The sequence below is a fragment of the Danio aesculapii genome, chromosome 2, assembly GCF_903798145.1.
Source record: "Danio aesculapii chromosome 2, fDanAes4.1, whole genome shotgun sequence".
In the NCBI taxonomy this organism is placed as follows: Eukaryota; Metazoa; Chordata; class Actinopteri; order Cypriniformes; family Danionidae; genus Danio; species Danio aesculapii.
The window spans coordinates 6,880,811-6,898,804 of record NC_079436.1 but is presented as its reverse complement, the minus strand read 5'-3'; the positions used below and the strand labels follow the sequence as shown (position 1 = coordinate 6,898,804).

The following is a 17,994-nucleotide window of genomic DNA, read 5'->3' as shown; positions in this document are numbered from 1 at the left end:
GATTAGTTATTTAAATAGCTTTTTGATGGCATATTTATTGACTGAACGTCTTGTTTGTAATTGCAGGCCTCAAGTAAGCGACAGCACCACCTCAACAAACATCTGTACAGGCCCTCAACGTTCCTCACCTCATATGAACCACCCGTCTACATGGATGACGAGGATGAACGTTCACACTTCTTCAACAGCCTACAGGATAACAGCGCAGATGATTCGGTCAGTCCTGCTTAAGATCACAGTTTTCATTTCAGGTTTTAATTGGCTCTTAAAAATAATGAAGGTAACACTTTAACACGTTAGATGACGTAGTTGCACATGTTCCATGCACTTACTATAGTAATTACAATGAAATATGCATAATTACATCTAACTAATCCTAAGCCACTTTATGGTCTGTCCCCAACCATATAGTAAGTACATGTAATTAATTGATTAATATTACTTACTAGTTAACCCTTGTGTATTGTTCAAATGTACCACTCTTTCCTCATGTTCTTGGCTGTTTTTGCCCCATTGACTTCCATTATAACAAAATTTTATGATTGTAAATCCATGACACCATATAATTATGCATTATATCTTGATTGTTGGTGGTTTTTCCTGTTGGGAAGAGGTACAATTTATAATTTTACTGTTGATCATCAGTTTTCACTATTAACCCTTTAGATAGGCCTAAGCAAAAATATTTCTGGTTTTTATTTGGAGTTCTATGGAGCGAAAACAACAGATTATAGTGTGCAACATAAAGCAATTATGTTTACGATGTTCTGCTGAGTTGCTCATTTTGGTTTTCACACATACACTAAAACTGCTTCACGTTTTATTTGTATAGCACTTTTCCTAGATGCATTCAACTCAAAGCGCCTCACAAACAAACAAGCATTGTAAAATAAACCAAATAAACAAATGTATAGACAAATAAAGCAAAATAAACAACACATATATACTCAGATAAAAGCTTACATGTACACCAGTGGTGGAAAGAGTACTGAAAAATCATACTCAAGTAAAAGTATAATTACTTGCCTAAAAATGTAGTGCAAGTAGAGTGAAAGTATCTGTTGTAAATATTACTCAAAGTAGGAGTAAAAAGTGAGTAATATGCTGTAAAAAGCTGATTTCCCTGTAAGCATTTCAATGTAATTTGTGGATATGTGAGTAAACCTAACATTCTGTAGTTCATCTAGTTATTTTCTCAGCAGGCACACAACATCATAAGATGTTTTAATATTAGGTAAGATTTAGGTTGTGATGTCAGGTGACCAAAATTCAACATCTAGCCAGCGTTTAAAGACAACGTTATTTTGATGTCCAATAATGACGTCAAATGACGCTGATATTTGGTTGATTTTAAGTTGTTAGAAAGTGACCAAAAACCAACGTCGAGCCAACATCTTAAACCAACATCATATTGACGTCAAATACTGACATTTATTCGTCAAGTATGGCAACCACAATCCAACGTCTAATAGTTGTCACAGGGGTAATGTTCACACAACGTCAAGCTGTAATTAGACGTTGATATTTGGTTGATTTTAGGTTGCACGTTGGACATTGGCCTGACGTTGAGTTCTGAGAACACAATAATTTTTTTTTTAATTAAAATCTATAAATATATTTATATATTATTTGTAATACAATTTTGTTATTTAATACAGCAGTAAGATATTAACTGCACCCATAATTTGACCTGCTCAAAGAAAACACTCTTTCTGAATGTATCAAACAAAACTCCAATACATGCACAGAAGACAGCATGAGCATTTATAGCAAATAAACTAATGTAAATATTATCCAGCTTGCTTTTTGAGCGCTGAAAGGCGAGGTCTTACATTCCAATGATTGGTTATTGTCTTCACCTGCTCAACAGAAAGCACTGTGATCGGCTTTAGAAATGACAGCGCTGTTCACCGATGGCGGGAAGAACAGCCGCGGTTACAGTCTGTATGCGCATAATACGTGGTTATCACAGGTAATCCTTAATAGACACAGTGGAGAAAACTCGCACCTCAGACATGCTCATGTCAGGATCCACAAGTATCGCTTTAACAGCCAAGAGGAGAGGAAAATTTACCTCACAAACACACCAGTGGGTCAAACGTTCAAAGCTAGAGAGAGAGAGAGAGGTAAAGATGGAGTTTTACAGCATTTCTCCGTAGTATTGAAACAGCGGCTCGTGTTCCTTCATTGTAGTAAGAGCAATATTTACTCGCCCTCTCCTCCTTCGCAATAGTATTCTACTGCAACATCGCGCATAGGAGATAAATGACGTCAGTATATAATAACCAGTTATGATCTATTACTTAACCGATATCAATAATTTTGAAACCCCTAGTAACGAGTAACGATGCAGCACATAATAAAATCTATCGGAGTAAAAGAATTAAACCCATCGAAAATATGTACTGAAGTAAAAGTAGAAGTTGGAGAAAAAACAATACTCCAGTAAAGTACAGATACAGCATTTTAGTATATAAGTACAGTAGTGAAGTAGTTCTACTTCATTACTATACATCTCTGGTTATATTTATATGCAATTTTAAAAAGATGCATCTTAACATGCTTTTTAAAAACATGAATGCTGGGGGATTCTTTCACTTCATTTGGGAGACAATTCCAAATTTTTGGAGCATAGTGACTAAAAGAGGTACTGACAGATCACATCAGATTTACAGAGTGAAAATCTAAAAGTGCAGCACTAGAAGAGCGTAACAAAGGGCTTGGATTATACCTGGATAAACAGTCAGAAATGTAAGAAGGTGTCATGTTGTGTAGTGCCTTATAAACTAATAAGAAATCTTAAAATCTCTGTTTTGGTGCACTGGTAACCAGTGTAATTCTATTAATGCATGTGTAATATGTTCTCGTTTCTTCAATTTCATTAAAACTCTGGCTGCTGCATTTTGTATGAGTTGCAACTTCCTAATATAAGCCTTTAGGTAAACCAATATAATTAGCATTGCAGTAATCAAGCCGAGAGAAAAAAAAAGCATGAATTAATTTCTTAGCATCATTAAAAGATATGAAAAAATGAATTCTGGCAATGTTTCTCAAATGATTAAAACATTTTTTGTAACTTGATTAATATGAGATTTAAAATTTGAACTTAAAGAGCCCATATTATGGGTTTTTGAAAATGCCCTTCCATGTAGTGTGTAACACAGCTCTAAGTGAAGTGAAATATCCAGCTAAGGCTTAAATCTGTAAGTATACAGTGTTTAAAATTATTGATTCATCTATAAAAGAGTCGACTCATAGTGCTTCAAACGAGTCGTCTTGATAACGAGTCATTAGGTGTTTCGCGATGACGCAGCCACGAAACACAAGCCTCGCCAGTAGTTACGCGCGCAAACCAGGGAGATTTGAAACCTGCGGCCCCGCCTACTAACATAGAAAAAACACTAGACACACACACACAGACGCCGCCGGTCGAATGAAGTCACGCTGTGCTCAGATGGATAATATTGAGTCTCTACCCAAAGATGAGTTGTGAACTGTGAAGAGTCAGTGGTTGAGGTTTATTCACTAGTGTAAGTAAGTGCGATTAAAATTGTTGCCTCGTTTACTCTAGCTTGCAAATTATGTATTTATTGTGTTTTGTTACTTGTTAACCTGGTACAGTACACGCGGTTACTCTTTATAATCTCTTATCGCATGTAAGCCAGTGTTTTTTGACCTTGCATGCATATTAGACTGTTGTTGGAGACCCTTACAACCTACATATGACCCTATTTCATGTAAAAGAATTTCAGTTTTATCTTTATTCAACTTTAAAAACATTTTTTTGCATGCAGTCATCCATTATACAATACAGGACATGCAGTTGGACAATTTTTTTTATTGCAGCAGTGTCTCTGGGCTCAACAGAAATGTATAATTGTATGTCATCAGCATAAAGATGATAATTCATGCCATATTTCTGAATTATACTTCCTAAATGAATAGTTACACTGTAAAAGTAAGGTAAAGTGTAACCAAAATAAAAAAATCTCACTTGTTCTTCATTTTGCTCCATCATAGTGCCTCCCTCGCCTTCCCCACTGGCAAATATTTAATTGTCTTTCTCAAACAGGAAATCAATTAAACACTCCTCACTGGCATTTTCACGGTCGGGATTTGCTTTTATTTGATCATTTGACGACGATGAGCTGCTGTTTGACTGAATCATTAGAGATGACTCAGTGTTTGCGTCTCCTCGGCTGAACTGTGTTTAAAGAGGGCCGTGTGTTGAGTGACTGCAGTGGCTTGACATTTTCTCTGTCTCTGATACGTAACCTTTATGTGACACCGGTCAGCGAGTCCTGCAAAGAACATAACCAATTGTGCGTTGCCAGGCATCAGGGAATTTTACATGAATTAGTAAGGGGCTCACTGTGAATCGTGACATCACAAGCGTTGAATGGGAAGAATAGGAGTAGAGCTTTTCCTTGTTTTAAAAAGGGTGTCTGTGGGGTCTTAAAAATATAAAAAGTTGATAAATCAATTTGGAGGAATTAAGGCTCTAAAGAACTTTTGAAAAGTCTTAAATGCTATTTTACACGGTATACAATTTTGTATCATCTTTGATTATACAATCTACACTTACCAGCCACTTTATTGGGCTTGGACCCCCTTTTTCATTCAAAACTGCCTTAATAAGTCATGGCATAGATTCAACAAGGTACTGGAATTATTGGAACAAGATTTTGGTCCATTTTGACATGATAGCATCACGCAGTTGCTGCAGATTTGTTGGTTGCACATCCATGATGTGAATCTCCAGTTCTACTACATCCCAAATGTGCTCTATTGGATTGAGATCCGATGACTGTGGAGGCCATTTGAGTACAGTGAACTCATTTTCATGTTCACGAAACCAGTCTGAGATGATTCGTGTTTTATGACATGGCGCATTATCCTGTTGGAAGTAGCCATCAGAAGATTGTTACACTATGGTCAAAAAGGGATGGACATGGTCAACCACAATACTCAGGTAGGCTGCGGCATCGGCACAATGCTCAATTGGTTCTAATGGGCCCAAAGTGTGCGAAGAAAATATCCCCCATACCGTTACACCACCACCAGCAGCCTAAACCATTGATACAAGGCAGGATGGATCCATGCTGTCATGTTGTTGACACCAAATTCTGACCCTACCATCCCAATGTCGCAGCATAAATCGAGACTCATCAATCTTCTATTGAGAACCTGTGCGAATTGTAGCCTTAGTTTCCTGTTCCTAGCTGACAGGAGTGGCACCCGGTGTGGTCTTCTGCTGCTGTAGCCCATCCGCCTCAAGGTTGGACGTGTTGTGCGTTCAGAGTTGCTATTCTGCATACATCGGTTGTAACGAGTAGTTCTTTGAGTTACTGTTTCTTTCTATCAGCTCAAACCAGTCTAGCCATTCTCCTCTGACCTCTGGCATCAACAAGGCAATTGTTGATTTGTTCTGACCATTCTCTGTAAACCCTAGAGATGGTTGTGCATAAAAATCCCAGTAGATCAGCAGTTTCTCAAATACTCAGACCAGCCAGTCTGGCACCAACAACCAAGCCACATTCAAAGTCTCTTAAATCACCTTTCTTCCCCATTCTGATGCTTGCTTTGAACTGCTGTAGATCATCTTAACCATGTCTACATGCCTAAATGCGTTGAGTTGCTGCCATGTGATTGGCTGATTACAAATTTGCGTTAACGAGTAGTTTGAAAGGTGTACCTAATAAAGTGGCTAGTGAGTGTATAGTTGTCTGTGTTGCACATTTCTGTGGAGAGTTGTTACCATTGTTTTTCTTTCACTTCAGATAGTTCAGCTTTTGATGAAGCAGATCACATTTTTAGTCAAATTTATATTTTATTCAATTAGTTGGTTATTCTATTTTTTTATTCAAAATAATATCAGAATAAGCTAATTTAGTAAAATATGGTTGTCAGCCTGGAAAAATCAAGATCTCTTCATTATTTGCATTTGTCTTTCTTAGGGGTAGTTATACATTTTTGTGCATCATTCACACACTTCTGAATTATATTGCATAAATAAGGAGTTATCACAAGCTAGAACTCTTTAGTTTAGATTTCTTGCAATCAGTATTTAGTAAATATACTTAAAGTTAAAATGGCGCTAATGTTAACGATTAAAACCTAAAGTGGTGATCCTAACATTTATGGAAAGTCTTAAAAAGGTCTTAAAAGGTGTTGAATTGAACTCCATGATTCCTCTACATACCCTGTATAATATAAAGCAATTTTAATAGCCATACTCTACAGCATTTAAAATTTTTAAATACTGTATTTTTAATGATATATATTTTACTTTTATTATATTTTTTATTTTAGCAAATATGCATTACATTTATCTAAATCAGTGGTCTTAAACTCAGTTCCTGGAGGGCCACAGCTCTGCATAGTTTAGCTCCAACCAGCTCCAACTCACACCTGCTTGATAATCTCTAGTAGTCTTGAACACCTTGATTAGTTGCATCGGCTGTGTTTGATTAGGGTTGGAGCAAAACTGTTGCACCGCGGACCTCCAGGAATTGAGTTTGAAACCCATGATCTAAACTGATAGTAAACTGTATTTTTATATTTATATTTTAAATGTTTTCAAATATTTAGTTGTTTCTTTTAAACAAACATGCATAAAAAAAAATCATGGTTTCCATGAATTTGTCATGCAAAAAACTGATGTAAATTTTTTTTACTGATATTTTTATGCGTTTTTTGGAATATCGAATTAAAAACTTTCTTTATGGAAATGCCAAGATGCGCATACATTTAGAAAATGTGCATAAACAATTCTGCATTCAACTGAGTGAGATAAACCTTTTTTCGATAAGAAAAATTGTACTTAAACTATGATGGAAACACATTTACCGTCAAGTCCAGCAGTAAGAGACAATTTAAGACTCAATGAATGAAAACGGTGCTTTATCCTTAAATGTGTAATCAAATTTATGTGATATTCCAATTTTGCACAATACAGTATTGTGCTAGTTACTGAAAAATAGTAACTAGTTACAGTTGCTAGTTACTTCATTTAAAAGCTAACTCAATTACTTTATCGATTACTTTAAACCAAAAAGTAATACTTTACTGTTAAAAGTAACTTTTGAGATACTTTTCCAAAGAACATGTTTAATGCTTCCATTAATGCCCTTATAATGTCACTTCAGTGCTGCATGGAGAATACACTGTTGATCAACTTCACAGTTTTAATTTGTATTCTCGTATTCATATTCTTTAATTCATATAATTTGTATTCTCAAGCACAAGACAAACTTAAACGAAAAGTTTTTTTTTTTAAGTCAGACCTGCAGCACAAAAATATCACAAGATTATTAACCAGCTGAATAATATATTCAGAAACAAAAAAGCAAAAACTAAAGTTACTAAGCGTCATAAAAGTTGTATTTAATCCTCAAACATGTTCCAGCTTGAGTATGAAAACTAGCAACAATGTACAACAAACATAAAACCCTTTTGAAATAAAGTAATCTGAATTATCATTCAGAATCAATTTGGTGGAACTCATTACCACGAAACTGCCATTATAGACAACAATAAATTTTATTCATTTTAAACAAAACAAAAACATAAAAGCTGCTCAAAAGGAAATCAATGAGCAATTTTCAAACTAACCACAAATTAAATGTGGTATGTCAAGAGCTTATGGTAAGCTGTGTATATTCAAAGTGCAAAATCTGCTGTTGTATAACAGCTGTAAAAATCACAGCATTTTTCAGAGCAATGCAACACTATACGTTTTAAATAACGTGTTCTGAATGTGTCACTGTGTCTACTAAACTAATCAATTTTGCTATACAGACAAAAAATATGTTATGTATTTGAAACAACAAACATAGTATCAAAATCAGAATCAGAAAGAGCTTTATTGCCAGGTATGTTCACACATACTAGGAATTTGTTTTCGTGACAGAGCTTCTACAGTGCAACAGGATTACAGAGACAGGACAAAAAACAGATAATAAATATATTTTAAAAAATAGAAGTAAGTAGTGAGTGCAAATATACAGATTGACAAGTGGTATGTACATGTTTATTACTATATACAACGTTATATGTGCAGCTGTTATGTGCAAATTGGCATGTAAAGTGTGTTGTTAAATAAGTGTATATGTGTATAAAAGTGTAGAACAAGTAGTGATGTTAGTTCCACAGTTATTATCATCAAGTGTTCATGAGATGGACTGCCTGAGGGAAGAAACTGTTTCTGTGTCGGGCTGTTCTGGTGCGCAGTGCTCTGTAGCGTCGACCAGAAGGTAAAAGTTCAAAGAGGCAGTGTGCTGGGTGTGAGGGGTCCAGAGTGATTTTGGCAGCCCTTCTGCTCGCTCTGGATAAGTACAGTTCTTGGGGAGTAGGAAGGGTTGTACCAGTGATTCGCTCAGCAGTCCGAACTATTCGACGTAGTCTTTGGCTGCAGTCTAGTAGTATTAGTAATAGTAAATAATAATAGTAAAATTAATAGTCTCTGTCCCTCTCGCGTGCGCACACCCGGTCTACCTCGCACACAATCGGTATCTCTTGTGCATACACTTGACCTCTCCCCCACGCACCCGGTCTCTCTCGCTCACTTGGTGTACCTCACGCGCATTCGGTCTCTCTGCTTTCACTTGACTTTTGTCCAGTCTGGCGCCCCATACGCAATGCATCTTCTTTACAGTGGTTGGTTGGCATCCACCAATCCCACAATGTGTCGCCGATATAAACAGCAAGATGTGGGCTAGACTGCAGCCAAAATTAATGAACTTACCAAGTAACGGACAAACGCATCATATTGTAATGATAACGGAGTTACTATATTTAAAAAGTAATGCGTTACGATATTTGTTAGTGTCAAAAGTAATGCCGTTACAGTTATAAGATATACAGGTATAAGATTCTGACAGCATATTAACCTTGGATATAAATATCATGATTTTATGGTATCACGGTATTGTGATCACTGCTCTAAAATATATTCTTTTTAAATGTCTGGGTAAAAAACAAAACCTTTTTCCCCTTTGAAAATAATATATTTTAATTTGAGAAACATTTCAAATATTTTGGAGCAGTAAACATGTCAGGCTAAATAACTCAAATAAATTATGGACTTCTGCTGTCTTCATTTGTTTCAAAAGTGAAGTTTTATAAACCAATTTCGAGAGGAGCACGTGATATGATTGAGCACGTCTGGCCACTCATCTGTAATCAGTAATAATCCAATCAGAGTGATCCCAGTTAACTATAAATGGATCATTTTCTCCCTACTGTTTTATCTTCGTTTGGAAGAATCCCCCCTTCCACCCCTTCTCCTCCTTTTCCTCCCTTTTCTAAAGGGGGAGCTCTCGAGACCTACCTGATCTCGGATCTCCTGATATGCTTATCGACCGGGCGGGAGCCCTGGGCTCAAATATCTCCGAGCTCAGGGTTCTCTCCTGGGACAGCATGCCAAATCTGCTTTATATGCCAAGCATATCTAAGTGGGAACTCTTGAAACACAGATTTTTTTTTTTTTTACAATTTACAACAGCAACTTTGGAGATCTTCTCTGCTGGAGATACTGTTGTTCTAAAAAAACATGTCTGGTTACAGTAAGGCATTACTAGTAACGTGTTATTGCCCAACACTGGCACAATAGTTTAATTTGCATTATTGGATGGAAACCTAGCTAAAGAATAGAATTAGAACAGATTGTTTTGAAATGTCTACATATGTAGTGACATTTAGGAGATGACATGCAATGACATGATCAGGCAGCATAGCCTTCCTTTGGCCTTGGGAATCTAAAGTTTAGCTGATGTGCTTTGTGTGTGAATAGGCTGTCTGTTGTAGTGGCGACAGTTTGACAGTTGATGTGGTGAATAGTGCTGTACTGTTCTGACCCTGCTGGGATGTTTCAGGATGAGGACGGGGTACCAGTGGAGCTGCGGCACCTTCCGGAGTACAAAGAGCTACTGGAGCTGAAGAAACTCAAGAAACAGAAACTACACGAGCTCCAGGCCGAGAGCGCTCTCACACAGCACGTCGGCTATAAGGTACACACACTTTTACCTGAATAAACTTTGAAAATTATCCTTTACGCACATTTGTGTTGTTCTAGCACTCTATTACTACCTTTCTTGTCAAAAAAAAACATTTTAAAGTACAAAAATATCACTGATTGCTGCTGAATTTCAAAAATGGACCAAAAGCACAGACATTTTGTATCTCTTTGTATTCCGCTGAAGTAAACAACAGACATTTTTTCTTGAGTGAACTTAATTAAAAAATATATAATATAATATAATATAATATAATATAATGTAATGTAATGTAATGTAATGTAATGTAATATAATATAATGTAATGTAATATAATATAATATAATATATTGTAATGTAATATAAAGTAATATAATATAATATAATGTAATGTAATATAATGTAATATAATGTAATAAAAAAGTAATATAATATAATATAATATAATATAATGTAATGTAATGTAATGTAATGTAATGTAATGTAATATAATGTAATATAATATAATATAATGTAATATAATATAATATAATATAATATAATATATTGTAATGTAATATAAAGTAATATAATATAATATAATGTAATGTAATATAATGTAATATAATATAATGTAATGTAATATAATATAATATAATATAATATAATATAATATAATATAATGTAATGTAATGTAATGTAATATAATGTAATATAATATAATATAATGTAATGTAATGTAATATAATGTAATATAAAGTAATATAATATAATATAATGTAATGTAATGTAATATAAAGTAATATAATATAATATAATATAATATAATGTAATATAAAGTAATATAATATAATATAATGTAATGTAATATAAAGTAATATAATATAATATAAAGTAATATAATATAATATAATGTAATGTAATATAAAGTAATATAATATAATATAATGTAATATAAAGTAATATAATATAATATAATATAATATAATATAATGTAATGTAATGTAATATAAAGTAATATAATATAATATAATTTAATGTAATATAAAGTAATATAATATAATATAATATAAATAATATAATATAATGTAATATAAAGTAATATAATATAATATAATGTAATATAATATAATATAATATAATGTAATATAATATAAAATAATATAATGTAATATAATGTAATATAAAGTAACATAATATAATCTAATATAATATAATGTAATATAATGTAATATAAAGTAATATAATATAATATAACATAATGTAATATAAAGTAACATAATATAATCTAATATAATATAATATAATATAATGTAATATAATATAATGTAATATAATATAATGTAATATAAAGTAATATAATATAATGTAATATAATGTAATATAATATAAAATAATATAATATAATGTAATATAAAGTAACATAATATAATATAATATAATATAATATAATATAATATAATATAATATAATATAATATAATATAATATAATGTAATATAATGTAATATAATATAATGTAATATAAAGTAATATAATATAAAATAATATAATATAATATAATATAATGTAATATAATATAATATAATATAATATAATATAATATAATGTAATATAATATAAAATAATATAATATAATGTAATATAATGTAATATAAAGTAATATAATATAATATAACATAATGTAATATAAAGTAACATAATATAATCTAATATAATATAATATAATGTAATATAATATAATGTAATATAATACAATACAATACCATACAATACAATGTAATATAAAGTAATATAATATAATATAATATAATGTAATATAAAGTAATATAATATAATATAATATAATATAATATAATATAATATAATATAATATAATATAATGTAATATAAAGTAATATAATATAATATAATATAATATAATATAATATAATGTAATATAATATAATATAATATAATATAATATAATGTAATATAAAGTAATATAATATAATATAATATAATATAATGTAATATAAAGTAATATAATATAATATAATATAATGTAATATAATATAATATAATATAATGTAATATAAAGTAATATAATATAATGTAATATAATGTAATATAATATAATATAATATAATATAATATAATGTAATATAAAGTAATATAATATAATATAATATAATATAATATAATATAATATAATATAATATAATGTAATATAATATAATATAATGTAATATAAAGTAATATAATATAATGTAATATAAAGTAATATAATATAATGTAATATAATATAATATAATATAATATAATGTAATATAATATAATATAATATAATATAATATAATATAATGTAATATAAAGTAATATAATATAATATAATATAATATAATATAATATAATGTAATATAATATAATATAATATAATGTAATATAAAGTAATATAATATAATGTAATATAATATAATGTAATATAAAGTAATATAATATATAAATGTATAATACAAAAATACACTTAAACAAAAATGTATTAGCGTTTACCCGACAAGACATTAGTGCTAAAAGCCTACTGCTACATGTAACAGGGTTTCTGCGGGGTCTCAAAAAGTCTAAAATTTAAAAAATCCAAGTCTTAAATTCGCTGTTCTTGGTCTTAAATATTTTTGCACAAGTCTTATTTTTCCGATGTCCATGTAGCGCTACATCTAATGCTCATTTAAATTCATTTTTGTTGTTGTTGCTTGGTTTTCATGGTGTTGTAGTTTTTTATTTCACTAGTCCAAATGTAATTTACGGTATTACAACTACAAATGAGACCAACATGCAATAGCCAATCAGCTTTCTGTTATTGAACTCAGTGCGTGCAGCGAATGTGACGTCATTGCTGTGTTTGCGGAGATTAGCTTTGGGTGCGCTCGACTTCGGCTGGCGGAGCTCATGAAAATGTTTTAAATCTCGGGTGAACAGTTTGCTCGGTGCCGTGTTTGATTTGTGTTGAATATGAAACACTTTGAAGAGATTTTGTCTGAAACAGGTATGACTGTACAGACATCTTTTTGATCCGTCCATGCGTGATCATAGAGATAACCAGATGAATAACAATTCTTGGCTAGAAAAAGAAACAGCAGTGGAAAAGGAGGAAAGTTTTTGTAAAAATTTGGGAAAACCTGAGGGATAAGTTTGTTAAAACAAAAAAAAAGAGGCGATGCAAAAGTGGAGACCAAGGTGGTTTTAATATTTCAGAATATGTTTTTCCACCATTCGTAGGTTTTACACTGATGTTTATGTTACAGTTTTGAATTTAAAACAATTTCTAAGTTTCAAACTAAAATTAAGTAACAAATGATGTCTTTGATAACAGGAAAGAAATATATGAGCCTATCAGTTTACAATATACTGATGCCTAATTTCTAGGCTTTATTGGTAATAATGGTCAGGAATATTGGACCATTATTGCCTTTTTAGTTTGTAAGTAGAAGACAGAAACTAGCCAGACAGTAATGTGTGAGTTGTTGAGTGGGCAAAATAAACAAAATGTCAGTATTTTTAGTAAGTGTCTTTTTTTTTTTTACTTTTATTCTTGCCATAATAAAAAATATAACTGTAGAGCAACCCATGTTCTGTTGGGTCTAGGTCAGGCATGTCCAAGCTCGGTCCTGGAGGGCCGGTGTCCTGCAAAGTTTAGTTCCAACCCCAATCAGACACACCTGGGCTAGCTAATCAAGCACTTACTAGGCTTTCTAGAAACATCCGTGCAGGTGTGTTGAGGCAAGTTGGAGCTAAAATCTGCAGGACACCGGCCCTCCAGGACCGAGTTTGGACACCCCTGGTCTAGGTAGAACTGTTCGAGATATGAACAAAAGCAAGTGATGCATCAAAGTTTGGTTTAAAAAATCTTGAATGGTTATAAAAATCTTTATAATCATTCAAATAAATTATAAAAATAATAAAAAACCAATAGTTTAAAAATCTTCAATGATATTAATGATATGACCTAGTCATATCTTCCGGAAACTTGCTACTTCTCTGTTTATCCGTCAGATTTTACTGTCAGTTTTTTTTTTGACCGCCCCCTGTCATTTAAAAGAATATCTCAATGGCGAATGTGTCCATTTCGTGAGGTGCGCGGTGCATCGCCAGGCAAGTCAGCCTTAAGATGTTTGTTTTTTCTGTAGTTCAATGGTGCATCTAAGCTGTCTTTAGTACTGTTCAATTTGAATACATTTATTTTATCACTAATTTTGTGATTTAGCATTTTGTCTTTATGTGTATGCGTGTATATGATATTGTCATAAAGGTCTTAAATTTAATACTTAATGGTCTTAAAAAGTCTTCAGTTTAACGTTGTGAGATCTGCAGAAACCCTCTGTAAATATAAATCATTAAAGATGAGAACTTTAAAGCTCTTAGACAACTTTATAATAACATAATGTGGCTCTTTTTCAATGCTCAGCACCTTTTGTTTTTGCATGTATTTCTCACTCAGTGTGACATATGTGGCATGGAGCCCATCCAGGGTGTGCGGTGGCACTGTCAAGACTGCCCGCAGGACAACGCCGTGGACTTCTGCAGTACCTGCTCTGACTGGTGAGTCTCACATTATGTTTAGAAGACAAAAGTGTAGCCAAATAACTAAGTTTTTCCCTTTCGTTTTGATGTCTTTAATTCAATCAGCGTTAACACATCCACGAAAATGGCCAAAAACGCTAATAGGCCAGTATTTGGGATTGTCACCATGTTAGTAAACAGTACCGGTAAAATGATGATGTGCAGTTGGTGACTCGGCACTCTTTTCTATGTATAATATGTGTACGATTTTTGGTTGCAATAAAGTAAATCAACACTTTGCAGAATAAGCATTAGGAAACACTTGAGCAGGAGCACTGTTATGTACTCTGCCATTGTTGTGTATGTTTGCTTGCGCTTGACTTTAATCTGCGTTCCGCTTAAACACGCACTATGCATACGCATCATTTTCAAACACTTTAGTTTTCAGGTGTTTACTTGGACATTTGCAACAACTTCAACTTTGAAATACTGTTTTCAAAAGTAGTGCTGGGCGATTTCAATCAAAATCTCAATTAATTAACATTTTAACTCGATTACGATTAATGAACGATTATTTTATTTATTTATTTTCTTCGTTTGCCCTCATAGTTCACGGACTGGTTTTGTACAGTAAGTAAGCTCACGTATTACGAGTGAGAGATTTTTGAATGAAGGGTGTATTACTTGATTTTAAAATACTAAAGTATAATAACAATTGAATATGATTATTTATTGAACATTATTGTTCAACAACTGGAATTAAAACACGCATTACCTAAAATAAACAGTCAATTTTTTAATACAAAAGTGAAAACTTGCACTTTTGGAAACAAAATGTATTCTTTTCAAAGTTTTTCTTATTAAAAGTAGAAAATAAGCAGTATCTCTTGTAAATAAAATAACTCTTGTATATCCTGTACGTAATATTTTTAACTGTGAATATCCGGCATCTTCTGTATAATCATTTTAATGTAATGGAAAATATGCCGTCTCAAGGTATCTTTGGCACAGCTTCCACTCATCGTCAATGTAGTGCAAAGTAAGGCTTAAAAAAGGGTCCATCGTCCTACTTGACCAGTGGCCACAGAAGTATAAATCAGCCTCAGCCTTTAACAGAGCAGGGTCACGTGACTCCACACGCGGTACGGAAAGCAATTGAAAAAAAACGTCCTGAAATTTTTTTAACGATTATATGTTCTGAATGTCTGAATTTTAATAACTTTTCGATTAATCGCCCAGCCCTAATCAAAAGTATCTAATTTGGTACCAATCGGTACTGCAATTTGCAAGTTAACACAATGGTGAATCAGCGATGTTTAAGAATGGGCTCAACAGTGCTCAAATGTTAATGGGAAATAAACGTTTTTAAATTTTTTGTACCGAACTTGATACTTTTGACAACCCAACTTTCAAATCCATTTTTAATTTTTCAATTTTTCTGTTGCAAAAACTACATTGTTGTGTAAACAAATAGACAAGATGTATGAGGTTCCTACTTTTGGTTGAAAACATTGTCGTGCCATCTTCAGCTTTTTCACAGTTGCTGTCTTTCACACTAGAGGAACTTTTTCCATAATTCCTAGAACTATTTGCAGTTTACCTGTTTTTTTCTGTATTTTAACAGCATGAACTAGGAACATTTTAACTCTAGTAAGGCCTTTACTTCTAATGGGGAGCTAAATTAGCTCCTACTTCACAGTAATGGTATAATAAGAACTTTTTTGGGTGTGTTGGCACTGTTGGAACTGAGAATTATTGATTTAAGTCTGGGTCATTTGGGCCATTAACCATTAACTGTTCCATCTCCATTGTCATAGCCATGACGTCCTCCATCCTCCAGCTTTATATTCTGATAAATGCAGAGTTTGATTGTGCTTCAGCCCGGCTTACATCACTCCAGAGTTCCTGCTGATGGTGCAATTGCAAGCAGAGTCCATAGAGCTTTGCCACCTCCTGTGCAGACCTTTACAACCTGCGGCTTCAGTGATTAGGCCCTAATAATTCACATTGAAGCTGTACAAAAAACATATAAAAGCATTAGTTGACAGTACAGCAGGTACTTTTCAGGTTTTTCTTAGAAAAGCAATAGTTCACGCCAGAGTGCGTCTGAAGCTCATATGCAAGTTTATCTTACATTCTTTGGCAGACACACCATTGAGCATCGCTAGATCCTCCTGTATTGGCGCGCATCTGTTATAAAACACTCACAGGACACTAATTTGGACAACTATGCAGTTGTATTAAATAATTCACACAAAAATACACAAAGACTTCACTTCACACACAGTTTGTGAATGAACAGACATGTGTGTACTAGTTGCAGACGCGATCATGAGGCTGTTTTGCGCAGAGTTTGAAGTAATCAATCAGATAACAGGAGAAACTGCATTACTTCGATCACTTTAATATAGCATATTAATAACGCAATACACAAATTATAGTATAATATTGAGAGTTCATAATATTGAGTTAATTTCACGGCCCACCTGCAGGATTGCTGAGGCCCACTAGTGGGTTGAAAATCCCTGGTATAGAGACTTCCTTATGCCGCCCGCAAATGAGATATAATGTCCCAGAAATGGAGGCAATCCTCCACCCCCACACCATTTTGTGTTGTAACCTGTGATGGTTTGATGGTTAGTTGTCAGCATAGTCTTGTAACCGTGCACCTTTCTGTTTGCCCCTTCAGTTTGTTCAGAACGGACACTCACAAGCCCACACACAGACTGGAGCCGGTTTGCCAGGCCGAAACCTTCCTGGACAAAGACTACTGCTTACCGCAAAGTACAGGCTATAACTACCTGGACCCCAACTACTTCCCTGCCAACAGATGACAGGTACAAGCTCCAGCGCTACTATTCAGGGCTGGCCTGCAGCCCCCAGGGCATTCTGTGCATGGCTCCATCATCCAAGTCAAGAAATGCTTACGTCTGGGCGAGAAGGTACCGCAGATGGGCCGCACCTCGCCCCGACCCGCTGCCAGAGGGGGGTGGGGTGGGGGAGGGTTTGTGGGAGGGAGGGGAAAACACCCAGCCGTGGGTGTCTAACCTTACCAGGTCTCGTCAAGTAACACTATCTCAAATCAAAAGAAGTGAAAAGAAAGCACGAACGAATGAAAGCAAAGGCACACCGACATTCCCAATCCCAGGACATTTCGAAGGCAACCTGATGTGTCTCCCTTTGTTCTGCCGCTCGAGTGACGGCTGTCAGAGAGGAACGTCTCCGAGGAGCTGAATTCTGAGGACGGGCTCACGCTAAAGTGCAAAATGTGGTCTGTAGTTGAAATATTTATAAGTCAAGCTTTGCGCGTGAGCTCTTTTTGTGATACGAGGAAAGAAACTTGGTGCTGAGACTGATGTCTTTGATTCATACCAGGTTTTGAACCAATCACGGAGGTTCGCTCACAATTCCGACGTTCTGAACAGGGGGGAAAAAATCCTAGCTGACAGACAGACCCAGTTTGTGTGTATGTGTGTCTCTTG

General features: G+C 33.5%; 1 protein-coding gene across 1 annotated transcript in view; it reads left to right on the top strand.

Moving 5' to 3' along the window:
* The window catches only part of zzz3 (zinc finger, ZZ-type containing 3), a 66,938-nt gene extending 49,433 nt beyond the window's left edge, over window positions 1-17,505 (top strand). Inside the window, exons 9-12 of the mRNA XM_056471797.1 lie at window positions 67-216; window positions 9,876-10,010; window positions 14,451-14,551; window positions 17,202-17,505. Of these exons, the coding sequence (XP_056327772.1) occupies window positions 67-216; window positions 9,876-10,010; window positions 14,451-14,551; window positions 17,202-17,346 (531 nt within the window). The 3' untranslated portion in view covers window positions 17,347-17,505. The remainder of the gene's footprint in view (window positions 1-66; window positions 217-9,875; window positions 10,011-14,450; window positions 14,552-17,201) is intronic.
* The last annotated feature ends 489 nt before the right edge of the window (window positions 17,506-17,994 follow it).